This window comes from Brassica napus, chromosome C3 (genome assembly GCF_020379485.1).
Source record: "Brassica napus cultivar Da-Ae chromosome C3, Da-Ae, whole genome shotgun sequence".
NCBI lineage: Eukaryota > Viridiplantae > Streptophyta > Magnoliopsida > Brassicales > Brassicaceae > Brassica > Brassica napus.
This window is the reverse complement of record NC_063446.1, coordinates 53,576,798-53,602,435: the sequence shown is the minus strand read 5'-3', so window position 1 is coordinate 53,602,435 and position 25,638 is coordinate 53,576,798. Positions and strand designations below refer to the sequence as shown.

General features: G+C 40.6%; 5 protein-coding genes and 1 pseudogene across 7 annotated transcripts; 4 read left to right on the top strand and 2 right to left on the bottom strand.

Moving 5' to 3' along the window:
- The first annotated feature begins 667 nt into the window (after positions 1-667).
- On the top strand, positions 668-3,489 carry LOC106352744 (probable anion transporter 4, chloroplastic). The gene is made up of 9 exons (XM_013792375.3): positions 668-1,208; positions 1,295-1,521; positions 1,609-1,972; positions 2,066-2,110; positions 2,188-2,334; positions 2,491-2,628; positions 2,705-2,738; positions 2,901-3,080; positions 3,200-3,489. The coding sequence occupies exons 1-9, from the start codon at positions 762-764 to the stop codon at positions 3,202-3,204; spliced, it is 1,587 nt and encodes a 528-aa protein (XP_013647829.1). The 5' UTR covers positions 668-761; the 3' UTR covers positions 3,205-3,489.
- On the top strand, positions 3,203-9,075 carry LOC106352743 (alpha-glucan phosphorylase 2, cytosolic). Of its 3 annotated transcripts, none has more exons than XM_022699864.2 (16): positions 3,203-4,454; positions 4,563-4,776; positions 4,947-5,126; positions 5,204-5,380; positions 5,462-5,547; positions 5,668-5,857; positions 5,951-6,043; positions 6,123-6,307; positions 6,393-6,510; positions 6,585-6,713; positions 6,822-7,040; positions 7,121-7,324; positions 7,580-7,738; positions 8,039-8,302; positions 8,446-8,636; positions 8,731-9,075. In XM_022699864.2, exons 2-16 carry the CDS (start codon positions 4,573-4,575, stop codon positions 8,855-8,857), a joined length of 2,526 nt encoding a protein of 841 aa, XP_022555585.1. In that variant the 5' UTR covers positions 3,203-4,454; positions 4,563-4,572; the 3' UTR covers positions 8,858-9,075. The 3 variants fall into 3 exon arrangements, with proteins under 3 accessions (XP_022555585.1, XP_013647828.1, XP_048606725.1); XM_013792374.3 differs by having other exon boundaries at positions 4,546-4,776; XM_048750768.1 differs by lacking the exon at positions 3,203-4,454 and having other exon boundaries at positions 4,475-4,776.
- Positions 9,076-14,561: 5,486 nt separating this feature from the next.
- LOC106352745 lies at positions 14,562-15,846 on the bottom strand (annotated as a pseudogene).
- A 336-nt stretch (positions 15,847-16,182) lies between these two features.
- LOC106352753 (DExH-box ATP-dependent RNA helicase DExH11-like) lies at positions 16,183-23,217 on the top strand. Its single transcript, XM_048750767.1, has 23 exons — positions 16,183-16,436; positions 16,709-16,954; positions 17,081-17,347; positions 17,437-17,505; positions 17,596-17,674; positions 17,755-17,951; positions 18,029-18,136; positions 18,240-18,341; positions 18,410-18,610; positions 18,744-18,854; positions 19,122-19,189; positions 19,283-19,652; positions 19,755-19,910; positions 20,008-20,118; positions 20,224-20,277; positions 20,542-20,799; positions 20,934-21,043; positions 21,236-21,389; positions 21,460-21,907; positions 21,996-22,210; positions 22,298-22,536; positions 22,605-22,731; positions 22,818-23,217. The coding sequence occupies exons 1-23, from the start codon at positions 16,302-16,304 to the stop codon at positions 23,028-23,030; spliced, it is 4,038 nt and encodes a 1,345-aa protein (XP_048606724.1). The 5' UTR covers positions 16,183-16,301; the 3' UTR covers positions 23,031-23,217.
- A 45-nt stretch (positions 23,218-23,262) lies between these two features.
- LOC106352747 (transcription termination factor MTERF15, mitochondrial-like) lies at positions 23,263-24,891 on the bottom strand. Its single transcript, XM_013792377.3, has one exon. The coding sequence runs from the start codon at positions 24,877-24,879 to the stop codon at positions 23,386-23,388; it is 1,494 nt and encodes a 497-aa protein (XP_013647831.2). The 5' UTR covers positions 24,880-24,891; the 3' UTR covers positions 23,263-23,385.
- A 1-nt stretch (position 24,892) lies between these two features.
- Positions 24,893-25,628, top strand: LOC106352751 (deoxyuridine 5'-triphosphate nucleotidohydrolase-like). Its single transcript, XM_013792383.3, has one exon. The coding sequence runs from the start codon at positions 24,937-24,939 to the stop codon at positions 25,543-25,545; it is 609 nt and encodes a 202-aa protein (XP_013647837.1). The 5' UTR covers positions 24,893-24,936; the 3' UTR covers positions 25,546-25,628.
- Positions 25,629-25,638: the final 10 nt, after the last annotated feature.

The following is a 25,638-nucleotide window of genomic DNA, read 5'->3' as shown; positions in this document are numbered from 1 at the left end:
ATTTATGACTTCTATTTTAATAAAATAGATGTATGCTTTGATAATAGTATTTTATTTTTTATTTTCAATAATAGGTATTTTACTATTCATAATATTTTAAATTTTATTATTTTTAAAAGCAAAAACAAGAAACTAAAAATCAAAATCTAAAACCACCAATCAAGTTTTTCAAAAAACCAAAATCTACTGCAAAACCAAAAACCAAAATCAAAATCTAACAAAACAATCATCACCTTAATGAGACCGATATGATATATAAAACCTAAGTGGGGTTTATTGGTTGTTGTATTTTAATGGATTTGAAAATCCAAACCAAATCTAGTGTTATTGGTTCTATGATTTTCAAATATGTATTAAAATTATGTGTTATTGGTTTAATGATTCATAAATTTTATATCAAATCAAGTGTTATTCAATCGTATGAATTTACTAATAAATTTGATTTTATAATAGATTTGTTTGGATTTTTTTTTTAAATACAAAAACTCAAATCCGTTGGAAAAACTCCGGATTTGTAAATAGTAATCCGAAAAAATTTAAAAAATTTACATATTTTAGTTAGATTTATAAATACTACGTTGGATTTCTAAATTAATCAACATATACTCATATGACTATTCATTTCGGTGTCTAATTACGGATGTGCCACTCCCCCAGCATCGCACGAATTAGCTGTTGCAATCGGTACACACGGAGCATCTTCTTCGTCTTACTAGATCAAGCCACTAAGCCACTAAGCAGCTCAGCAGCTAGGTGGAAAAATGTGTTACTCTCTCTCTTTACAATCTTCAATAGACTTCCGTAATCGCAGCTCCATCAAAAAAATCCATGGAGATCGAGCAATCTTGATTTCGAACCTGAAATTCCCGGCGTTAGCCAAGCGAGATCGTCGGAGAAAGTTGTTACTCTGCCGCGGGAGAGGCGTCGGCTCATTGAGATTCTGCGGAGACACTGCCGTGGATCTATGTGGCCTCCCGCGCCATCGATTAAGAGTAGATTGCAGCGATGCTCGCCGTACGCCCCAAGATACGGCGGCGTCGGAGCAACCTAGTTTTTCGGAGTTTATAACTTCGGAGAGGGTGAAAGTGGTGGCGATGCTGGCGCTTGCCCTGGCGCTATGCAATGCGGACCGCGTCGTGATGTCCGTCGCGATTGTGCCTCTCTCGCTTTCTCGAGGATGGAGCAAGTCCTTCTCCGGTATCGTTCAGGTTGACACTTCCAAGAACACTCATATCATAGATTGTCATCATTGTTCTCGTTGAGTCTCATTCATTCTTGTTTGATTCTTTGATAGTCATCGTTCCTGTGGGGATACCTAATTTCACCAATAGCTGGGGGAACTTTGGTGGACCGTTATGGCGGTAAGGTAATCATGGCGTGGGGAGTAGCTTTGTGGTCGTTGGCTACTTTCCTTACCCCTTGGGCTGCTGATACTTCTTTGTGGGCTCTTCTTGCTGCAAGAGCTATGGTTGGGGTTGCTGAAGGTGTGGCTCTTCCTTGCATGAACAACATGGTTGCAAGGTAGTTTATCTTTTTTTTTTCTTTTTTTTACACATATGATTTTGTAACCGGTTAGTTCGTAGTAGTGATAGTACCGTTTTTTTGTAGATGGTTTCCTCCTACAGAACGTTCTAGGGCCGTTGGTATTGCCATGGCAGGATTTCAGCTTGGAAATGTTGTTGGACTCATGCTGTCTCCTATTCTCATGTCTCAAGGCGGTATATATGGCCCTTTTGTTATTTTTGGGTTATCCGGTTTCCTATGGATGCTCGTTTGGCTCTCTGCTACGTCAAGTACACCAGATCGACATCCTCAGATTACAAAGTTTGAGCTTGAGTACATAATGCACAAGCAGCAAACATCTACTAAGGAGAACAAGCGAAACACCACAGGGGTAATTCCTCCTTTTAGACGCCTACTCTCCAAGATGCCGACTTGGGCTGTCATAGTTGGAAATGCCATGCATAGCTGGGTATGTATTTATTCTTGCTAGTTTGAGGAACTGTCTTGATTTTTCTTTTACATGTGACATTTCATGTAACTGACTTTAAATGGTTGTTTGCAGGGGTTTTTTGTGCTTCTTTCATGGATGCCCATCTACTTCAATTCTGTAAGGCATCAGCATCAACAAATTGTAAATGTATTGTTGTTATTTCTAGTCTTCATAAGTGATATAACGTGTTGCAGGTATATCATGTGAACCTCAAACAAGCTGCTTGGTTTAGTGCCGTCCCGTGGAGTATGATGGCTTTCACAGGATACATTGCTGGTTTTTGGTCGGACTTGTTGATACGACGTGGTACGAGCATCACTCTAACGCGGAAAATCATGCAGGTTTGTGATTTACAAGATTGCATTCTATTACGAGGTCTCTTGGACTGGAAGAGTTATGCATACATATGAGACTAGTGTTGAAGTCAGTTGCATTTAGGTTTCTTTTTCGTGTTTCTTTTTTGCTGACTGGGGGGATTTCATCCTTTGTTTTGGCAGTCCATTGGTTTCATTGGTCCTGGGATTGCTCTCATTGGTTTAACTACAGCAAAACGACCTTTAATAGCATCTGCCTGGCTAAGCTTAGCCGTTGGGCTTAAATCATTCAGCCATTTGGGGTTTCTTATCAATCTTCAGGTAGTCAAGTGTCTGATTGATTCTTTAGTCTACCAATCTTGAGAGTTTCTCTGACATTTATATTCTCTTATTTCAGGAAATTGCCCCAGAATATTCCGGTGTGCTACATGGTACACTTTCTAATTCTCCTTCGACAGACATTTGGTTTCCAGAGTTCGTTAAATACAGATAGTTAATTTGTACCATCTGAAAAGGAATTGGCATTGGAATCAATAGGGGATCTCAAACCAGTAGACCAAAATCGTTTCTGACCGTGTACATCTTGTTTATAGGAATGTGTCTTACTGCTGGGACATTGGCTGCAATAGTTGGTACAGTTGGAGCTGGTTTCTTTGTGGAATTATTGGGATCCTTCCAAGGATTCATCCTTCTTACGGCAATTTTATATCTCCTCTCTGCTCTCTTTTACAACATTTATTCAACTGGAGAAAGAGTCAATTTTGATGCAACAGGTACACAGCCCATCTCTTATTCTCCGGGTTGGGTTATTTGCATTCTGTGTTCTGTTTCATACATTTTATTCCTCCAGTATTTTGCATAAGTCTAATGGTAAATGTTGGTATTTTGGCAGGGTGAAGGACCACAAAATCCAGTTAATAATAGGTGGTGATGGATCAGCAAGTAGAGAAGCTGAAAACTCTACATAGAGTCAGCTTCTTCTCTCGCAAGTAAGTATCAGGAAAGAGTTGCATCTGCCTTGTATAGAAGAATCTAGAAAATATCTCTCTCTACCTTCTTCTTCTCTACTGGTTCAGTTTTCACGAATAATAGAAACGTTTATGTGAAAAAGTTTGCAAATACAACTGATTCTACACTAATTGATAGTGTAAGTAAGTTTGAGTTAATACATTTTATCAAACATTTGGCAAGTCTGTGCATAGTTATGTAACACGGTAAAGAAAATAATATTGTCAGGTAGTGTGTAAGTTTGGCAACGTGAACATTCTGAATACATACAACTGACTGGTAAGTAAAGCGACAAATACTTAATTGTATCGAATTTACAATGCTAGTTTGTAAGTTTTATGAAATAAAGCTGTCTTGAGTAAGCAAATGATCTGCTAAGTTGACCGTTGACGAGGGCATTGTTGTTGAATGTGAACATCACCCAACGATAAGTGAATTGAACCAATGAATGCCTAAAAGTTGCACGGAAGTAGATAAAAAGTGAAGTGTTGCAGGTGTGTAGATCCGTGATTTGGGACCTTGAAGTGCTCATACTTTCCCAACTTCCATACACGTGTACCTCGGGGTGGTAATAATGTCTCACTTCCCTTCATTACTTGTAACCGACCCGCTACGTTTGGCTTTTTACTCAGATTGGGTTCCCTTTCGTTGCCAAACTGTTGAAAGTAAAACTCCAGAATCTCCTTCTTGATTCCTTTTTTTTCTTCTCTCCTTGTTCCATCTAATTTCTTAAAAGTTTCTTACTGATTCGTTATCAATATTTTATTTTGATTAAATATTTAGAAAATGATTTATGGTCCCCAATACGAAATACAAAGGGTGTTCTTTATACAAAAATAATATTAACGGTGTTGGTAACTAGAAAACAAATACATGTGGGGCCTTCCTATAGATATTTTGTGCAAGGAAGATGCAGAAGTAGTTCTTCGGAGCTCCCTCTTACGCACTTCACTCTCTCTTTTCTTGTGATCCGCACATTTTCAATCCTTAGAGATCTCTTTTGGAAGAAAAAAAAAAAAGAATCAAATCTCTCAAACAAAAACCAAAGAAGCGATAAAAAAAAGATTGAAAAGAAAGTTACGTTTCTTGTTAAATATCTTCTTCTTCTTCTTCTTCTTCATCTTCCACCGTTCTTTTTTGTAAGTATATACTCTTTCTCCTCTTTAGCAGATTCTCTATAGTATCTTCTTCTTATATAAAGCTCTCAAGTGTCCTTTCATCTCTTTACAGATTCCGGTTTGTTTCAGAGAATCGGCGATGGCGAACGCCAATGGGAAGGCTGCGACTGGTGTCTCGGAAAAAGTCTCTGAGAAGGCGAACCCGGAGGCTAATGAAGCTACGGAGATCGCCGGGAATATCATCTACCACGCCAAGTACTCTCCGCATTTCTCTCCTTTGAAGTTCGGCCCGGAGCAAGCTCTCTACGCTACGGCGGAGAGCCTTCGCGATCGTCTCATTCAGGTAATAATCTAGACCCGATGAAGTAGATTTGGTTGTACGAACGAACATGCGGTTGGATTCCGATTTAGGTTTTACAGCTGAGTTAACTTAATCTTCATTTTTCACAAAATTGATCGAAAAACAAACACATGTATGTAATAATGTAAAGGGAGTGCACTTTTGTATTGCAGCTGTGGAATGAGACTTATCTTCATTTTCACAAAGTCGATCCAAAGCAAACCTACTACTTGTCTATGGAGTATCTCCAAGGTCGTGCTTTGACTAACGCCATTGGAAATCTCGACCTTAAAGGTCCATATGCTGATGCACTACGCAAGCTTGGTTATGAGCTTGAGGAGATAGCTGAACAGGTACTTTGAGACACTGATAAATTCTTTTTAATCTCTCCATTGGAGTTGTTTGAGCTTTTATGTTTTGGTAATTCCAGGAGAAAGATGCAGCTCTGGGAAATGGTGGTTTGGGGAGACTCGCCTCGTGCTTCTTGGATTCCATGGCCACCCTCAACTTGCCTGCTTGGGGTTATGGTTTGAGGTACAGACATGGCCTGTTTAAGCAACTTATCACAAAGAAAGGCCAAGAAGAGGTCGCTGAGGACTGGCTTGAGGTAATGTTTGTCATAGTTAGTGGGTTCAATGTATCGTTTTTCTCTGACTGTAACTCATCCTATTTTGATGGGAACTTGCAGAAGTTCAGCCCGTGGGAAATTGTCAGGCATGATGTTGTCTTCCCTGTCAGATTTTTCGGCCATGTGCAGATAAACCCAGATGGATCGTAAGTATTACTGTTGGCTCTTATATGACACTACACACCAGTGAAATTCGCTATATAGTAGCTGACTTTTTGTTGAGCTTGATATTAACCATTTCAATGGATCAATTGACCAATTTTCAGAAGGAAGTGGGTAGGCGGTGATGTTGTACAAGCTCTTGCTTATGATGTGCCAATCCCAGGATTCAAAACCAAGAACACAATCAGTCTCCGCCTCTGGGAAGCAAAAGCCAGAGCGGAGGACCTTGACCTTTTTCAGTTCAACGAAGGAGAATATGAATTGGCTGCACAGCTACATTCTCGTGCTCAACAGGTTTTATATATAAATTTTCATTTCTTCATGAACTCCACCTTTTTTTAATTGCCTTGTTTCTTTTTCTATAACTATGAATTTATGTGTATGCAGATTTGCACCGTGTTATATCCAGGGGATGCCACCGAGAATGGAAAGTTACTACGGTTGAAACAGCAGTTCTTTCTCTGCAGTGCTTCGCTTCAGGTTTGTAAATTTGGTTTTAGGTTGCTTTCACATTCTTCATTTTTAAGCCATAACTTCGTAATATGGAAACCTATTGCAGGATATTATATCAAGATTTAACGAGAGGAGCACCGGCGAAGGCAGCCGGAAATGGTCAGAGTTTCCAAGTAAAGTTGCTGTTCAAATGAATGACACACACCCCACTCTTGCAATTCCTGAGCTCATGCGATTGCTAATGGATGACAATGGACTTGGATGGGATGAAGCTTGGGATGTGACATCAAAGTATGACATTTATGCATTTAACCACTCATCTTTGCAGACAAAAATTTCCACTCTTTCTATTGGGACTTACTTTTAATGTTTACAGGACCGTTGCTTACACCAATCACACTGTCCTTCCTGAAGCCTTGGAGAAATGGTCACAATCTTTGATGTGGAAGCTTCTTCCTCGTCATATGGAGATCATAGAAGAAATTGATAAAAGGGTACTTTTCTGAACATTTACAATATTCTTGTTTGTATAATCTGTTGCAATAATTGGACATATACCTTTCTGCAGTTTGTGCAAACTATTCGAAGTACGCGGGTAGATCTCGAGGATAAGCTTTCAAGTTTGAGCATCTTAGATCACAATCCGCAGAAGCCAGTTGTAAGAATGGCTAACTTATGTGTTGTATCGTCGCACACAGTAAGGGGTCCCTCTTTCAAGTTTGAGCCATCTTTCTTCACAATTCGCAGAAACAAATTAGTCGTTTTTTGTTTGTTTCAAGGGGTCATTATGGGGGTGCTTTTGCAGGTGAATGGCGTTGCTCAGTTGCATAGTGATATCTTAAAGGATGAGTTATTCGCTGACTATGTCTCTATTTGGCCAAACAAGTTTCAAAACAAGACTAATGGCATCACACCTCGAAGGTGGCTTCGTTTCTGCAGCCCTGAGCTCAGTGATATAATCACAAAATGGTTGAAGACTGACAAATGGATCACCGATCTTGACCTATTAACTGGTCTTCGGCAGGTCTGATGTTTATTTACTTGAGAACTAAATCTGCAATGAGGTTTAATCTTATCTTTCTGATGTTATTTTTGTTCTGCAAGTTTGCCGACAATGAAGAACTCCAATCTGAGTGGGCTTCTGCAAAGGCGGCCAATAAGCAACGTTTGGCTCAGTATATAGAGCGTGTGACTGGTGTGAGTATTGATACAAACAGCTTGTTTGACATACAAGTTAAACGTATCCACGAATACAAGAGGCAGCTTATGAACATTCTCGGAGTAATATACAGATTCAAGAAACTAAAGGTATAGTTGGCTTAACTATCTTTCCGGATTTGGTTTTAGTTGTGACCTTAAGGTAGAAAAATTCAAAAATATGTTTAAGAAACTTCAGGATAATCCCTTTCCTTTGCGCAAAATTTTTCAAAACAGAAATCTGAAGTTTCGTATACGTTAAAGCTCAGAAAGCTTCATTGATGCCTTAACTGAGGAGACAGATCTAATATTAGGCAATGTATATAATACTTGTATGGCATTATTTTCTGCAACTGAATGTTACAGGAGATGAAGCCTGAGGAAAGGAAGAAAACAACTCCTCGTACTGTCATGATTGGGGGTAAAGCCTTTGCAACCTATACAAACGCAAAACGGATTGTGAAGCTAGTGAATGACGTGGGCGACGTTGTTAACAGCGATCCAGAGGTCAACGAATACCTGAAGGTGAGTCATCTTAGAAACGTTTTACATGCAACTCAAAGGTAGCCAAGCACGATGCTTGCTTGCTTGATAATGATTGCGTGCCTGAGAAAAGCTATTGATCTGTTAAATGTCAATATAACACATGTTTGCGTCTCTTCTGGTTAAGTCTTAGTGCTATAAGACACTCCTTTCCGAGAGTGAAGCGTTCTTACCGTAGCCATGCGGATACAAATGCAATGAACCGCTGTTGCTCCTTTTATTGTTCTGAACATGTTTTTTTTTCCTTCTGAAGTAACTATAAATGATGATTTGCATCTCCAGGTTGTATTTGTTCCAAACTACAATGTGACTGTAGCAGAGATGCTTATACCCGGAAGTGAGCTTTCTCAGCACATCAGCACAGCAGGCATGGAGGCAAGTGGTACAAGCAATATGAAATTCGCTCTCAATGGTTGCCTTATCATAGGAACACTTGATGGGGCTAATGTGGAGATAAGAGAGGAGATTGGCGAAGAAAATTTCTTTCTTTTCGGTGCAACAGCCGATCAGGTCCCTCGTCTGCGTAAAGAAAGAGAAGACGGACTCGTATGTTACTCTCTCCTTTAATCCTCCACAGAAACTTTTTTTTCTCAATGGATCAACCAATACCATGAATAGCCTTAAAAATGAAATCATCATGTGCTTCTGCACTTGTTCTAACATGAAACGTTTTTGTCCAAACTTATCAGTTCAAACCAGATCCTCGATTTGAAGAGGCGAAGCAGTTTGCCAAAAGTGGAGTGTTTGGAACCTACGACTACGGTCCGCTCCTGGATTCTCTTGAGGGAAACACAGGTTATGGACGTGGTGATTACTTCCTGGTTGGGTATGACTTTGCGAGCTACATGGATGCTCAGGCCAAAGTTGATGAAGCTTACAAGTAAGTCCATCTCTCTTACACCCCCAACTTAACCATTCATAAGCTCACTCAAGTTCTTATAATGTGAAAATTTGACCATAATGTGTTCTGACAGGGACCGGAAGAGGTGGCTGAAGATGTCGATAATGAGCACAGCCGGATCAGGAAAGTTCAGCAGCGACCGGACAATAGCTCAGTATGCCAAAGAGATTTGGAACATTGAGGCATGCCCTGTTCCTTAATTCCGTATATCGTTGCCACAGACTGTGCCTTTTACCATGGCCTATCTACATCCACACAGCTCCAAAGTCAATATATATCTATATAGATCTCATAACTGAATAAGTAAAAAACCTTTTCGTATTTATATGTTCATTATGTTTTTGCATAAGTTAAATGTTTGTTCAAGTAAAACGTGGTTCAGTAAGTAAATGAGTACATTCTGAATTATTTTGTCACAGTTATCTCGTGCAGCTCGTATTAAGCAGTTATCCCACAATTGAAATCGTGCAAATTGTAGACAGTGATGGACCAAAACTTTCATGTAAATTCAGCATTCGTCAAGTAAACGATGCATCCAGCAATCAAAATTAACAAAGGAAAAACCCAACTACTTCTCATTGACTCACTTTATGAACTCCATAACAGCTGAAACCAGTAGACTTTGGTGCTTGGTATAACCATGATCAGCTTTCTTCACAATCTCGAGCTTGTGGTTGGGTATGATCTTTGCAAACTCCTCGGCATCTCCCACTGGCACTACTCTGTCACCCGAACCATGTATTGAAACCAAAGATACGATCGCAGCTCAACGACCAAACTTAATAATCACAAACTCAAGAACTCTTTATCGCTTTTAGAAAACCTCAAAAACTAAAAGCTCTCAGCACACGTTAAGCTCTACCACATCATGGTAGCTTCTTATATAACAATTCATAGTTTCCTAAACTCATTAGGAAAAGCTTAACTAGATATAACTACAAAACAAGATATTCAAATCCTAAACTCATTAGGATAACAATAAGATAACTTCAAGCTTAAGTTAAGTCAACATTCTCCCCCTTAAGCTTGATGTCTTCTTCTTTCACTTCTTGAACACCAATGAAGTCTCTCATCTCTTTGAACTTACATCTCCCAAGTGCCTTAGTCAAAATATCAGTCTTCTGCTCCTTACCAGCTACATGTTTCACGGCCACAAGCCCATCTTCTACACATTCTCTAATAAAATGGAACCGTTTGTGTATATGCTTGCTCCTACCATGAAATATTGGATTCTTAGTCAAGGCAATAACAGATTTGTTGTCGATCAGTATCATTGCTTTGTTAGGCTCATCCACAATCTCTCCTAGAAGCTCTTGAAGCCAGATAACTTGCTTAGCTGCCTCCGTCGCTGCCATGAACTCGGCCTCACACGAAGACAGAGCCACAATTTCTTGTTTCATCGAACACCATGACACATGGCACTCGTTGCAGTAGAATATAAAACCGGTCGTACTTCTTCTATCATTAGGATCTACATTGTAGCTGCTATCACTATATCCTACAAGCCCTTTCTTGTGCTCTCTTTTATAGAACAAGCCGAGAGAGCAGCTGCCTCGAACGTACCTAAGTACTTGCTTTAACGCCACTGCGTGTGAAACCTTAGGACTATGCATATATCTACTCAGAACTCCTACAATGTAGCCAAGATCACGATGCATATGAATCAAGTACTTGAGACACCCAATGTTCTTCCTAAACTCTGTTTCGTTGACGTCTTCTTCCTCTTCTGCCTTGGAAAGTTTCACGCTTGAATCCATTGGTACTTGGACTGCATTACACTCATTCATCCCTGCTTCTTCTAGTATCTTGAACGCATACTTTTCTTGTTTTAAGACACTGACAAACTCAGACTGGACCACTTCGATCCCTAGGTAGTAGGTAAGCTTTCCAAGATCAGTCATCTCAAACTTTGCCGCCATCTCTGCTTTAAACTCTCGTATGATCTCCACACATGACCCAGTCACCAAAAGTTCATCTACATAAACAGCAACCAACAGATCACGCCCATTCGTTCTTTTCTTGAAGAGAGAGGGTTTGCTAAAGTTTAACTCCTTAAGAATCAATTTCAACTTGGTGTTCCAAGCTCTTGGTACTTGTTTTAGACCATAAAGAGCTTTATGAAGTTTGTAAACCTTATCTTCGCTCCTCTTTATCTTGAAACCATCAGGTTGAGATACATAAACCTCTTCAGCCAAATCTACGTGCAAAAACGCTGTCTTGACATCAAGATGGTGAACTTCCCAACCATTGGATGCCACCAACGCAATGATAACACGAACAGTCTCTATTCTGGCGATAAGGGCAAACACTTCTTCGTAATCAATGGCATGACGTTGTAAGTAGATGATATATGGTGTTTTTGACATCATTGTATATATGCTTTCTAACTTGTTTTCACTGTTTTATCGAGTTAGTCTAGTCTTTTTAGAGTCATTTCAGGTCTGGAGAAGATTGAAGAGCTAAAGGAAGAGGCATGAAGAAAGGAGCAAGAATTAGAGATTTCTCCCGAAGAACAATCCGCGGAGCAGTCTGACGGTCGATCCTACCATGAACAGCCAGACGATTGTTCTCGATAATTATGGAAGTTTCCATATCCTCCAAAGATTTTCCCTAGTTGCCGATTCTCGACTTTGAAGTCTAGGGGCGCCTCCATATAAAAGCGGCCCCTATCTATTTTATTTGATGACGCTAGTTTTTGCAAAAGACCTAGACCTTATTCTTGGATATTGCGATTGTAAGGGAGACGGCTCCTCTTCTTGACAGAGAAGATCATCCTGAACCCCATTGTTTTACCTTTGATTTACATGCAATATTATACAGTTATCATGTCTTGTTCGTCTTGTGTTATGGCTGAGTAGTCGGCTAGCTTGTCTAGGGTTCTAGGGTGTTAATCGCGAGGCTAAACATAAATAAGCAACTCTTTTGTTTCTTCGTTCATTCTAGTTCTTAATGCTAGTCCTAACCTGATCACTTACTGCTAGATCTTAGGCTCAATCACTCACTAAACGTGTAGTAGTTTACCTGATATCGAATGAATGAGCTGAGCATCTCTAGTCAGCGAAAGTAGATACTAGAGTTTTCAGTGAACCCATTGGACTTGATCTTTATAGCTTGCGATCGACCCTTGATCCAAACGACAGTTTAGGCGTCAAGGTCGAACCGCAAAGGGAACATCTCCACGACAGTGGGTTGTTCTACTAAGAGTGATCCGTGTTCTAGATCATGTCTCAACGAGCTTGAATAAATGTTTGGCTAAGTTTTAACACCCGATGAGAAACTCTAGATCGGCTTATCTTTAATATCAAATCTAAACCTTTTAAAATCTTTTACTTTACTTGCAAGTCACTACTTAATTCAAAACCCCATTTTTAGTCTTAGCTAAGTTGAAAGCTCATAAGAATAAAGTGTAGACTGGTCCTCTGGAATAAATCTAAATTATTATAATTATCACTGTTAACTTGACAGTAGGAAATGTTCAGTTTTAGTGTATCAGTAGCCTTTAGCTACAAACCTTGCTTTGTACTTGCTTATACTCCCATCCGCATTACGTTTTATTTTTAAAACCCACTTCAATCCAATAGCTTTACATCCAGCAGGAAGCTCAACAAGTGTCCATGTCTTGTTCTTTTTTATAGAAGTGATCTCATCTTCACATGCTTCTCTCCAAACCTTCTCAACCTTTGCGTCATTCCAGTCCCAAGGCTCTTCATTGATGAGTAGCAGAAGTCTCTCTGTCTCGAGTACTTCTATCTTAAGAACATAATCATCCAAGTAACCCGGCCGTGTGATTGTTCTCGTTGATCTTCTCAGCATTGGATTTTTAAACTCCTCTGTTTCGACATCATCTCCACAGTCACTATCTTCTTCATCTTCCTCAAGTTCACTATCTCCAGTTTCGGGTTCAGCTATCGTTACCTCATTATGAGTTGGGAACGTGATCTCATACGTTACTCCAGAGGCCTTTCTTTCAACTTTGTGCCAACTCCAAGCCTTGTTTTCATAAAAAAAACATCTCGACTGACCACTACCTTACGACTCCTCAGATCATATAACCTATAAGCCTTTGAACCCGGTTCAACACCAAGATGTACTAGCTCTCTAGACCTATCATCCAACTTCTTAAGGTGAGGAGTGTCACGTTTAGCATAGCACACACAGCCAAACACTCGTAGATGCCCCAAATTAGGCTTCTTCTTCTTGAGACACTCATATGGAGACTGATCCTTCAGTGTTCGAGTAGCTACCCTATTAATCAAGTAGGTTGAATGTCTCACGGCTTCTCCCCATAAATAGTGTGGTATCTTCATAGCTTTCATGAAACTCCTGGTTATCTCCATTAGTGTCCTGTTACGTCTCTCAACCACTCCATTCTGTTGTGGAGAGTATGGCGCGGTCATATGTCATTTAATCCCATGTGTGTCGTAAAACGCTTGAAACTCTCGAGACATGAACTCTCCACCCCTTTCTGTACGCAATGTTTGAATGGTCACCCCGGTTTCTGTCTCGACAATTTGCTTGAACTTCTTGAAGCGTTCAAAGGCCTCACTCTTTTCATTCAACAAAATCGACCACATGTATCTCGAATGATCAATCAAGACAAATATATACCTACTTCCTCCAGCTGTTGATGGTGAGATTGGTCCACAGAGATCACCATGAAAAAGTTCGAGAGTGTGTGTGGCACGATAAGTTGTAGCCTTAGGAAAAGAAGCTCTTGTTTGTTTTCCCATAAGACAATAGGCACACGTTTCTCTCCCTATACTCATCTTTGGCATACCAATGATCATCTCCTTGTTTACCATTGCTTTCATAGCATCTACACCAACGTGTCCAAGTCTCGCGTGCCATAGAGCTGAGTCACTAACCTTCTCAAGCTGGAGACACTTTGTTCCTTCAACCTCCATTGTGACTTTGTACAGTCGATTCTTTGATCTTACTGACTTGACTAGCAGATTTCCTTCACGATCATGAAGTGTTAGATACTCATCTCTCATCCTGACTTCACAACCGGATTCTATTGCCTGACCAAGACTTTTATGTTACTCTTTAACTCAGATATATAGTACACATCAGCCAAGAACTTCCGCTTCCGTCTTTAGTAAGGAACATAATCGACCCTTTTCCTCTGATGTCAATCCGTGAGTCATCTCCAAACCACACCTTTCCAGTAATAGTCTCATCTATACTTGTGAAGTAGCCTCGATTCCCCGTCATATGATTGTCAGCCCCATTGTCTAGGTACCAAATATTATCATGATCAGACTGTGTCTCAAACTTTCTTGGCACTACTTTCTCTTCGTTAAGATAGATCAGCTCATGCACCATCAACTCCTCAGTTTCATGTGTGCTATCATTCTCAGTCTCTTGTGCTTCTTGGAGCTCAAGTAAGCGGTCAGGACAATCATAGACGTAATGTCATGTTTTGTCACAGCGAAAGCACACAACTCTGGATGCATCTCTCCCTTGCGTCCAGTCGCCTCCTTGTCTCCAGTTAGTTTGGCCGTTATACCGTCCTCTTCCACGTCCTCTATTGTTATAGCGACCACCTTGGCCTCTACCTCTGCTACAGCTCTCTTGTTGCCCTCTAGAATCAGTATTAGTATACATGAGCTTTCCTTGATCGTCTTGTTGATCCTCATCCTGAACTCGTTCTTCATAAGCTTTTAACCTTCCCACAATATCCTCAAAGCCTGTTGTGTTTAGGTCAAGAACTTGTTCAAGAGCAGTTATGATATGTATGTATTTCTTCTTCGGAAGACTGCTAAGGAATTTCTTTACGAGTTTTGGTTCATCAAGAACCTCGCCTAACGTTGCAGACTTGGAAGATATCTCAGCAAGTTTACCAGAGAACTCATCTATGGTTTCTGTATATTTCATCTTCATCCTATTGAACTCATCCATAAGCGTCTGTAATCTTGCATCTCGGACCCTATCAGCTCCTACATGTCTAGTCTTAATCGCATCCCAAACTTCTTTTGCAGTTGCTAGAGTACCAACTTGAAGAACCAAACTTTCAGGGATTGATTGAAATAAGAATGCTCGAGCCATATCACTTTTGTCTCCATCGTCACTTCCTGGATCGATTGCTTCCCAAACCTTATGCACTTTGAGCAAAACGTTCATACGCATACTCCAAACTGTGTAGTTGGTGGTGGTGAGCATCGGACACTTGATTGCTGAGGAACCATTCACTTTAGGTTTGAAGGTAGTTATCGACAAATCAGCCATGCTTTATCTTCTCTTCTCGAACGTCTTTGATTTCAATATTAATGCTCTGATACCAATTATTGAAACCAAAGATATGATCGCAGCTCAACGACCAAACTTAATAATCACAAACTCAAGAATTTTTTATTGCTTTTAGAAAACCTCAAAAACTAAAAGCTCTCAACACACGTTAAGTTCTACCACATCATGGTAGCTTCTTATATAACAACTCATAGTTTCCTAAACTCATTAGGAAAAGCTTAACTAGATATAACTACAAAACAAGATATTCAAATCCTAAACTCATTAGGATAACAATAAGATAACTTCAGGCTTAAGTTAAGTCAACACCATGAACCGTCAAGACTCTGACTTGTTTGTCAATCTTGAGACAAGCTTCATGCATATCAGTCTCTAACCTCTCCATTAAACTCTCTTCAGTAACGCGGAACTCGGATTTGCCCTCTTTAGCATCGATGAATCTTTGTTCCTTGATTCTCTCGAGATACCCATCTCCAAGACGGATTCCTTTCTTCAGATCATAACGTCCAGGTATACTGATTACATTGCGGATGTTACCATCATTGCAATACTTGGAGGCGTAGAGGAGCACCACGTTACCTCCTCTACTGTGTCCGATAATGGTCGTAACGACGCGATTGGTGTTAGAGAAGTGTTGGATGACGGAATGTAGATCATCAGCTTCGTACTTGCAGTTACCGTAGTTGAAACCTCCTTCACTCTCTCAGTTACCAGAGAAATCAAAACGAAAAGCGATGATTCGTTCTTTTTCTAGGGCAGCAGCCACATTCTTGAGGATTGCGTTGTTCTTGTCAGATTTGAATCTGTGGCATAAGACCACGACTTCTCTTGAACCAGTTTCGTGAAGCAGACCAACGAGCTTCTCGTTGTGGCTGTTCTGAATCTCCATCTTCTATTGTTGTCGCGCACATGTTGAGTTTCCCTCGGGAGATGAATCCATTCTCAACTTGTTCGTTTTAAACTGCAAGAGGTTTTACTTCTTAGCTGACGTTGAAGAAAGAGATTTACTCTGTTTAGGGTTGGTTATATTCTATTATTCTGAGGCGAGAGATGTTGAGGATTAATAAACGGCACGGCGTTTAGAGTTTTGTATCCACGGTTGAACAATCCGAATCTATATTTTAATTGGGGTTTACATTATGAGGCAAAAGAATTCAATTGCAATTGGGCCTACGTGGGTCTATTTTAGAGCCCATCAGAGATAAAGACAACAAGCGCTTCTCATTAGTAACAATGAAACGGCAGGGCGTTTTGAAACTCAACTGGAGACAAAGGGTGGGCTCAATAGTTGTTCGTACCTTTCACCGGATCCTCCCTCGCTCCCTGGCACGCCGTTCGCTGATAACAGTACGGACAAAGACGGCGAGAAAGAAAAGGGAATGCACTGAACAGAGAATGAACAAAGTCGAAGCAGCTAACGAGCTCGCGTTCCGGGTCGTAATCTCCGGTCATGGCGGTCACCTCCGCGTCGAGCCTCTGTACACTGCGGAGAGCGACGGCGCAGTGAACTCACTTCCCGATTTCGTCTGCGTGAGTATTCTTTCGGATTGGTTTGATTTCCCAAGACTCAATCGTGTCAAAATTAGGCGCTACTGATTTGTGAAAATTAGTTGATTTTGCTAATAACTAAGCATCTCACTTCGTATGTGTAATTGCTCTCTGTCAATAGGTCTTAACTGTGATTGAACTTAGTAGTGTTTGTTGATTAGGGAACTGTGAATACAAGTAACCAAATTTCCTGATTCTTTTTTCATATGGCCGTGGGGGGGATTCTTGCTCATTTATTTTTGTGTATTTCTCAGCCTCCTGCATTTGCTAAGGAATCAAAAGAATCGATAAAGGAACATATCGAGGATAAATATCTCCTCCCAAGACTGGAACCTCAGCAGTTTTCTGCTGAAAACGCTCAGAATCAGTGGGATTTTGATTGGTTTGCTAGGGTTAAAGTGCCTCTTCAACCTTCTTTGCCCAGGTCCGTCCTAGTTCCAACTTGGGAATTGCCATTCAGGCGTCAGAAAAACCGAAGATGGGAGCCAAAGTCAGTGGAGGTAAACTCATTTTCTTCCTTTAGATAGTGTGATGTTATCCATGAGTCAGAACTTTCTTGGTAGAAAGAATGAATGACCAGCTGTTTCTGACTCTAGTTGGAGAAATGGATTGTCATATTTTCTTAGGTGGATTTATCAGAACAAATGTACGGAGATCAAGATTCTGGATTTTTCCCTAGAATGGTGGGACCTCCAAAGGATTTTCTGAGAGGCAGCGCCAATAATCGCCCTTTCCGTCCAGGTGGCTTGGAGGATTCACAGTCTTCTTCAGAGAGAATCCTTCCACATGGTGTATGTGATGGCCAATGGGTACAGGAATTGCTCAACGGAGGTCCTCCTCAGAACGTTCCTCCTAGTTTCAAGCAGAGTCTATATCTTGGAGGACATCTCATGGTATCTTATATTGTCACCATCTTATGTTATTATTTAATACATTCGCGTATGATTTAGTGTGGATTGATTCATCCTGTTTTCCTTTGAAGCCTTATCCCCAAACATGGAAAGTTTATGAGGATCAGAGTTCACATGGAAATGCTTCAGATGATAAGTCGGTATGTGGATTAATTTCGTTGGTATATGTGAACTTTCTTGTTATATTTAATAAATTCTTTTTACTATCTTTGTGTTGGTGATATTCTCAGAGCACGTTGTCTATTCAATTTGGTGATCTATTCAAGTCGGTTTTGGAAGAAGATACTGTTTTTGAACTTGAGGGAGATGGTGCGTAACACCAGTTATACTTTATTCCTTTATCTGCATTTTCCTTTAAATTTGTTCTGAGAACGAAAACTGTTATGAAGATCGTTCCGAAGGATCTGAGTCTCCAAAAGCAGAAGCAGAACCTGAGCTTGAACCTGAAGCGAGCAAAGGTAGAGAACTCAGCAAGGGGACAGAGACTGACGTCACCGTGCTGGATGAGATTTTGTCATCAGCTAAAACAGCAATAATGTCGGATGAAGCAATTGCTGGGAACAGTGGTAAACAATTACGGAAAGAGGTAACAAAGCGGATTCTGCATCTGGAAATTTCATTTTCCCTCCCGTCAGCATGATTTATAATTTGCTCTTCTTTTAGGGATGGGCTACTAAAGGAGATAGCCAAGACATTGCAGACCGGTTCCATGAGCTTGTTCCTGACATGGCTATGGAGTTCCCTTTCGAATTGGACATCTTTCAGAAGGAGGTACTTTCCTTGGCTATTTTTAGTTTGCGGATTTTGAGGAACATGCTTGGTTTCCTGTTATATGTGAATTGTCAGTAAATAACCGAGTGTCTTATGCCTACAGGCTATCTGTTGTTTAGAAAAGGGGGAGTCTGTTTTTGTAGCAGCCCATACATCAGCAGGGAAGACAGTTGTTGCAGAATATGCATTCGCTTTGGCCACCAAGGTAGAGAATTCTATCGTGTTTTTATTATTATATTCTTTGCTCTGACTGATTAATGTCCCTCTCTTCAGCATTGTACACGAGCTGTTTATACTGCCCCAATTAAAACCATCAGCAACCAAAAATACAGAGACTTTTGTGGGAAGTTTGATGTAGGACTTCTCACGGGTGATGTTAGCATAAGGCCAGAGGCATCTTGTCTGATTATGACTACAGAAATATTAAGGTCAATGCTGTACCGCGGTGCTGATATCATACGTGATATAGAATGGGTAAAACAGCTTTCTGATGTTAAATTTTTTTCTAATTTTGTTTTGTGCTTGTATATTTCTATTTCGTAACAGCCTTTGTGGTTCTATGTGAAGGTCAATCATGTTTTATTGTTGCTGTTCCTTTGACTGGCAGGTTGTATTTGATGAAGTTCACTATGTCAATGACGTAGAGAGAGGTGTTGTTTGGGAAGAAGTCATCATCATGTTGCCAAGGCATATAAATTTTGTCCTTCTTTCTGCAACGGTACTTATTGTTACTTTTATGTTTGTGCGTTTAAAAATATGGTTCTTTAGAAGTGTTACTTGTGTTTACCATGCACTATTTTCTCAATTTCTAACATTTACGAAGATACAATCCAACTATAAACTTCACTCAGTTTTTAGTTGCAATATATATTTGTTTTTCTAGCATTTAGTCACTGTTCTCCATTCTGCCTTTTTTCCCATGAGCTTCTCCTCCTTATTTCATTGCAACTAATAACAGGCAGTGCTAAATTTTAATTGCTTATAGGTGCCTAACACATTTGAATTTGCTGACTGGATTGGCCGAACAAAACAAAAGGAGATACGTGTTACTGGGTGAGATTTATTGTACCCTGGTAAATTAATTGTGAATAATCAAGCCATTCATGAAAATCTTAACTTTCATAATTTTGTGGGTTTTGTTTTCAGCACAACAAAAAGACCAGTTCCTCTAGAGCATTGCCTATTTTATTCTGGCGAACTATACAAAGTATGTGAGAATGAAGTTTTTATATCTAAAGGGATAAAGGATGCTAAAGATACACACAAGAAGAAGAATTCAAGTGCAGTTAGTGTCGGTCCTAAACAGCACGCGGGATCTTCAGCTCATCAGGATGGTAACAAATCTCAGAAACATGAAGCTCACTCTCGTGGCAAGCAGAATAAACATTCAAGTGTAAAAGATTTGGCAAAGTCCTCTTACGGTGGTAACGGCCAGAACAATGGGGCATTTAGACGATCAGCAGCTTCAAATTGGTTGCTGCTTATCAACAAGCTCTCAAAGAAGTCCCTATTACCTGTATGTTATATGTCACTTTTGTTTTCTCTATGGTTATGAGGTGTATATTCAATCCTATCTGGAGTTTGTTTACTAACCTTTGGATATTACGTTTCCTACTAGGTGGTTGTCTTCTGTTTCTCAAAGAATTATTGCGATAGGTGTGCTGACGCTTTGACTGGGACTGATCTTACTACTAGTTCTGAGAAAAGTGAAATCCGCGTCTTCTGCGATAAAGCTTTTTCGAGATTAAAAGGGTCTGATCGGAATTTACCTCAGGTTGGTTATCTTACGAATTTCCTGTCTTTTCACATTTTAAATTTAGAGAGGTACCTTTATTCGTGCCCATGAACTGTTGGGGTTACACATTTTAAAGGTCCTCAGAGTCCAAAGCCTACTTCATAGAGGAATCGGTGTTCATCATGCTGGGCTGCTTCCAATAGTAAAGGAAGTTGTTGAAATGCTCTTTTGCCGTGGTGTCATTAAGGTAGGCTTAGTATTTTTCGTGCTGCCACAATTGACGTCATATTGCGACTTTTTCATTATTTTTATAATCACTTCCGGCAATTGATCGTTTGTCATATTTCTACAGGTGCTATTTTCAACGGAGACATTCGCTATGGGGGTTAATGCTCCGGCTAGAACGGTGAGGCTTCTCTGTTTTTTTTTTCTTGCGGATGTGAATTTAGTGTTACAATGTTAAGTGGCTTATTCTTTACAACATACCGTATTATATGGATTGTCATATGACATTTGTTAGGAGCAGAGTTTAAGGTTATATCTGAGTTGTTGAGAATGTCATTCCAAGTTATTGCCTCCAGTGTGTTGGAATTTCTTTAACAAATGTGGTATTCACAAATCTCCTCAATGAATTTTCCTGCAACTTCCTTTTCTATGATTTACGCTACAGGTTGTTTTCGATGCTTTGAGGAAGTTTGATGGAAAGGAATTCAGATCATTACTTCCTGGAGAGTACACTCAAATGGCAGGGCGTGCTGGCAGAAGAGGACTTGACAAAACTGGCACAGTTGTTGTCATGTGTCGCGATGAAGTTCCAGATGAAAGTGATCTGAGGCGTATAATTGTTGGAAGCGCAACAAGACTAGAATCTCAGTTCCGATTAACCTACATAATGATCCTCCATCTTTTACGTGTTGAAGAATTGAAGGTATCTTAATGTCTGGACCATTGATCTACCATCTCATTTAGTTGCATGCCTGTAGTTCCCATGGATTTCCAGCCCAGTGACCTTGGCAGTGCACGTGTCAGTTTTTCTAACTTGCCATTTTTTCAAATTGCAAGGTGGAGGACATGCTGAAAAGAAGTTTTGCTGAATTCCATGCTCAAAAGAAGCTGCCGGAGAAACAACAACTTCTCATGCTGAAACGTTCTCTACCAGTCAAAACTATTGAGTAAGGCGAATCCCTTATCTTATGGATACTAGAAAGACTGCAAAACTACTTAATGTCTTTATATGTAGAGCACTAATATGTGTATTATCCTTAAAAATGTAAAAAACCCAATTATTCTAACGTTTTGTTTGTGTCACCTCTGCTTCAGCTCCAGATTATTTTATGGATTAACGTATTGCTTTGTGCGTGTAGATGTATTAAAGGTGAACCAGCAATTGAAGATTACTATGAGATGTATATGGAAGCAAACGAATGTAACAGCAAAATGTCGGAAGCAGTCATGCAGTCTCCTAATGCCCAGCAACACCTTGTACCCGGAAGAGTAGTGGTCATGAAATCTGAAACGGTGAGGCCCAGTCTCCACCTCTCTTTTCTCTGGTTCATAATTTATGTTTTTCATTTGTGTAATTTTACAGGGCATAGACAATTTACTTGGAGTCGTACTGAAGGGACTTTCAAACAGACAATATGTTGTTTTGGTGATAAAATCTGAAATTCCACCACCAGAGAAAAATATGGTCAGCATTGGCAAGAAAAGCTCAGATCCCTCTCAAGGTTTCTTTATTGCGCCCAAGTCAAAACGTGGTTTTGAGGATGACTATTATTCGACGTCCAGCTCTAGAAAAGGTACCGGTGTTATCAAGATAGAGCTCCCGTACCATGGAGTTGCTGCTGGTGTAGGGTACGAGGTCAGAGCGTTTGATAACAAAGAATTCTTGTGTATATGCGTTAGCAAGATAAAGATTGATCAGGTGCGTCTACTCGAGGATGGGAACAAGGCAGCTTTTTCTCAGACGGTTCAACAGCTTTTGGATCTTAAATCAGACGGAAACAAGTTTCCTCCTGCTCTAGACCCAGTTAAAGGTTTCCTCAACTAAATTTTAGCCCCGGATCATTTTTTCTGGCTGGAAATTCATTTCCCTCATAAACTCATTTGATGATTCTGTTTCAGATTTGAAGCTGAAAGATGCCGAGCTTGTGGAAACTTACTATAAATGGACCAGCTTGTTACAAAAGATGTCCATGAATAAGTGTCACGGTTGTGTCAAATTGGATGAGCACATGAAGCTAGCTAGGGAGATTAGGAAGCATAAGAAAGATCTCAAAGATCTCGAATTCCAAATGTCCGATGAAGCCCTGTTACAGATGCCTGCGTTTCAGGGCAGGGTACGGTTAAATGAGAAGTTCATATTTGTTTCCTCTTTATGTATGATGGATTTGAATAACATGTAGAGCTGTAAACTTGTATTGCAGATCGATGTTCTGAAGAAAATTGGGTGTATAGATGATGACCTCGTCGTCCAAATCAAAGGCCGTGTCGCTTGCGAGATGAACTCTGGGGAAGAATTGATTTGTACAGTATGTCTGTTCGAGAATCAGTTCGAAGAATTGGAACCAGAAGAAGCAGTGGCTATAATGTCCGCCTTTGTCTTCCAACAGAAAAACACTTCGGCGCCTTCACTTACTCCCAAACTGGCCAAGACTAAGCAAAGGTGTGTTACGATCACACTCTTTCCCTTCATATTATAATCAGTTTAGTTATTGACCCTGTTTTGGACAGAGTCTATGATACAGCAATCAGACTTGGTGAGCTTCAAGCTCATTATAACTTACAAATAGACCCTGAAGAATATGCACAGGAGAATCTCAAGTTTGGTCTGGTCGAAGTGGTTTATGAATGGGCAAAGGTCTGTTAACCAGACAATCTTTCTTATTACATTCCGCTGTTTCCACACCTTACTGAACATGTCGTATGCTTTTGATATCTTTGCAGGGAACTCCATTTGCAGAGATATGTGAATTGACAGATGTCCCGGAAGGTCTGATAGTTCGGACCATTGTGAGATTAGACGAGACGTGCCGGGAGTTCAAGAACGCAGCCGCCATTATGGGGAACTCAGCTTTACACAAGAAAATGGATTCGGCTTCGAACGCGATAAAACGCGACATCGTGTTTGCAGCTAGTCTGTATGTGACTGGAGTGTAAGATTTGATTCATGTTAGCTGACCAGACACCTTTTCACTTAAAGCTGAAAGTGAAATATTCAGTTGTGTATTATTGTCGTCTGAGCTATAAAACTCCTGCAGAATCTAAATATTTATCCGTTTTCTTAGAATAGTAGAAAGTCATTTTATCTTTAATACAAATATTATCAAAACTTTTCGGATTGTTACATCATCTTAACGCAAAATTTGTAATTAACCAATGAAATACTGGATTTATAATTTCCTCAGTCGGATTGTATATTATTAGAAACGGGTCGGATTCAAGTAGAACTGAGACTACAAAAATGGTTTCAAATACACTCTTAAATCGTCAATCAAAAGATTAACCAACGAAACTATGAAACACGCTGTCCGGTTAACATAGCCATCAACTCAGGCACTAGCTTCCCCTGCTTCATCACATATCTGCTCACGAACTCCTCATCAGTACATACGAAGACAGATGACATTGGAGGGTTTCCACCTCTGATCAATCCTTTCGACAAGAGAACTTTGATCACGTTACACCTTGGCAGGATCCTCTTCTCCAGGCTGTATCCAAACACGGAAGGCACCAACACCACAGCCTCTGGTGGCCATTTCATCTTCTTCACCAGAAACTCAAACTTCTTCTTCAACGACTCTGCAGAATAACCAAAGCACTGAGGAAACCGCTTGATCATAATCTTATACTCATCTCTGCTGAATCCTAACCCTACAAACGTATCAACGGACTCCAGTATCTTCTCCTCTGAAGAGCGTATACATTCTGGACGCAACTTCAACACCGAAAGAACCTCTTCCTCGTCAAGACCACACTTTTTGAGCGTCTCAAACGTCTGAGCTATCTTCTTCTCCGAGAATTTAAGAAAGAAAGGCCACTTCTTGAAGATTTTCCATACATCCTCCTCACTAAAGCCTAGCCTTTTGTACACATTCACCTTCTCTTCAATCGTCTTATCGCTCATTTCGTAGACAACGTGCAGAGCTTCCACGAACTTGGACTTGGTCGGATCAAAACCCATGTCAACTACTTTCTTGAGGGTCTCATCGAACTTCTCTTTCCCACAAACAGGTTGGCACCTGGAGATGAGCAATGAGAAGAGCAAGTTCTGAGGCACACCCAAGTCTTTCAAAACAGATATGTTTCGGATCCTGTTCTTCACCTTACCCTCTGTCCAAGAGTGAGACAGCTTACCTTGTTGCATAATGTCTTTGACGAAATCATAGTACAAACTGAGAGATTTCCCCACTCTCTTTTCCAAAATCTTGGGAACTTTCGAAACAATCTCAGCGAGCTCAGAGCTTGAAGCTCCTCTGTGCTGCAAAGCTTGAAGCTTGGGACGAAGAGACGTCTCAGCGTCTTCTACAAGCAGTCGTGGGTAAGTGGTTACGATCCTAGAGATCTGAGAATCTTCGAACCCATTACTTCTGAGAAGATTTAGCACGGAATCTGGGTTTACCTTGTCCTCGAAGGTGACTTTCCTTGAGATCGATTCCGCGAGCTTTGTAGTTAAACCCAATGATTCGACGAGATAAGAGACCGTGAAAGTGTTTCCTTGAGGGTTCACGTTTGCAGAGGAGAAGGAGTTTGAGAAAGCAAATGCATTTTGCAGAATGTTCAATGAGACTCGCAGATTACGCCATTTCTGCAACTCCACCGACCTTCTTCCATGGAGTATCAGAGAGTACATGAGAACGAAAACAAAAACAAAAACAAAAACCAAACAGCTAGACTCTCTCAACCCCACCGACCGATAAACCCTAATTTCATTTATTGACGTATTTGGGTTAAAAAAAAACGAATATTTGTAAATGGGCCGATCTATAGATAAAGTCACTAAGCCCATTTGAAGTTGGCTGAAGTGGAGGGAAAGTTTGGCGCCATTGACTCAGTGCCTACATAAATGGCGGAACTACGACGCCTCTTCTTCTTCACAGCACCAACAAGTCTGCCTCAATTCAAATTAGGGTCGCGGCGGTTATCTTCAACAACTCGTCTTCCTTTTCCAGCGATGGCCTGCGTCGAAGCGAAGAGCAACAGTCCTGATGTGAAGGAGCCCTTGGCGAAACTCCAGAAGCTCGATTCTGGACCGTTCTTCAAAGTGAAGAAACTCTCCGAGAAAGCTGTTCTGCCTACAAGAGGCTCTCCTCTCTCCGCCGGCTACGATCTCTCGAGTGCCGTGGATTCGAAAGTTCCAGCGAGAGGCAAGGCTCTGATCCCGACGGATCTCAGCGTCGCTGTCCCTGAAGGAACCTACGCGAGAATCGCTCCGAGATCTGGTCTCGCCTGGAAACACTCGATTGATGTGGGAGCGGGAGTCATCGACGCGGATTACAGAGGACCGGTTGGTGTGATTCTGTTCAATCACTCCGATGTTGAGTTCGAGGTGAAGGTTGGAGATAGAATCGCGCAGATGATAATCGAGAAGATCGTGACGCCGCAAGTCATGGAGGTTGAGGATTTGGACGCTACTGTTCGTGGTGAAGGTGGTTTCGGGTCTACCGGTGTTTAAGTAGTTTCTATCTTCTTCGTTGTGTTATTTGGTCGAACAGATTGTGGGCATGGTTTCATTTTAAGATCTTTTCTTCTTTATAATTACTCGCAA

Excerpts from the sequence above, each read along its gene's own strand:
- LOC106352744 (XM_013792375.3), top strand. The coding sequence starts at position 762 with ATGTGTTACTCTCTCTCTTTACAATCTTCAATAGACTTCCGTAATCGC. Across the intron at positions 2,335-2,490 it reads TAACGCGGAAAATCATGCAG|TCCATTGGTTTCATTGGTCC; the intron begins GTTTGTGATTTA and ends TTGTTTTGGCAG. Across the intron at positions 2,629-2,704 it reads GGTTTCTTATCAATCTTCAG|GAAATTGCCCCAGAATATTC; the intron begins GTAGTCAAGTGT and ends CTCTTATTTCAG.
- LOC106352743 (XM_022699864.2), top strand. The coding sequence starts at position 4,573 with ATGGCGAACGCCAATGGGAAGGCTGCGACTGGTGTCTCGGAAAAAGTC. Across the intron at positions 5,548-5,667 it reads CAGATAAACCCAGATGGATC|AAGGAAGTGGGTAGGCGGTG; the intron begins GTAAGTATTACT and ends ACCAATTTTCAG. Across the intron at positions 6,044-6,122 it reads TCTGCAGTGCTTCGCTTCAG|GATATTATATCAAGATTTAA; the intron begins GTTTGTAAATTT and ends AACCTATTGCAG.
- LOC106352753 (XM_048750767.1), top strand. The coding sequence starts at position 16,302 with ATGAACAAAGTCGAAGCAGCTAACGAGCTCGCGTTCCGGGTCGTAATC. Across the intron at positions 17,675-17,754 it reads TTTTGAACTTGAGGGAGATG|ATCGTTCCGAAGGATCTGAG; the intron begins GTGCGTAACACC and ends ACTGTTATGAAG. Across the intron at positions 20,119-20,223 it reads TTTGCCGTGGTGTCATTAAG|GTGCTATTTTCAACGGAGAC; the intron begins GTAGGCTTAGTA and ends ATATTTCTACAG.
- LOC106352747 (XM_013792377.3), bottom strand. The coding sequence starts at position 24,879 with ATGGGCTTAGTGACTTTATCTATAGATCGGCCCATTTACAAATATTCG.
- LOC106352751 (XM_013792383.3), top strand. The coding sequence starts at position 24,937 with ATGGCGGAACTACGACGCCTCTTCTTCTTCACAGCACCAACAAGTCTG.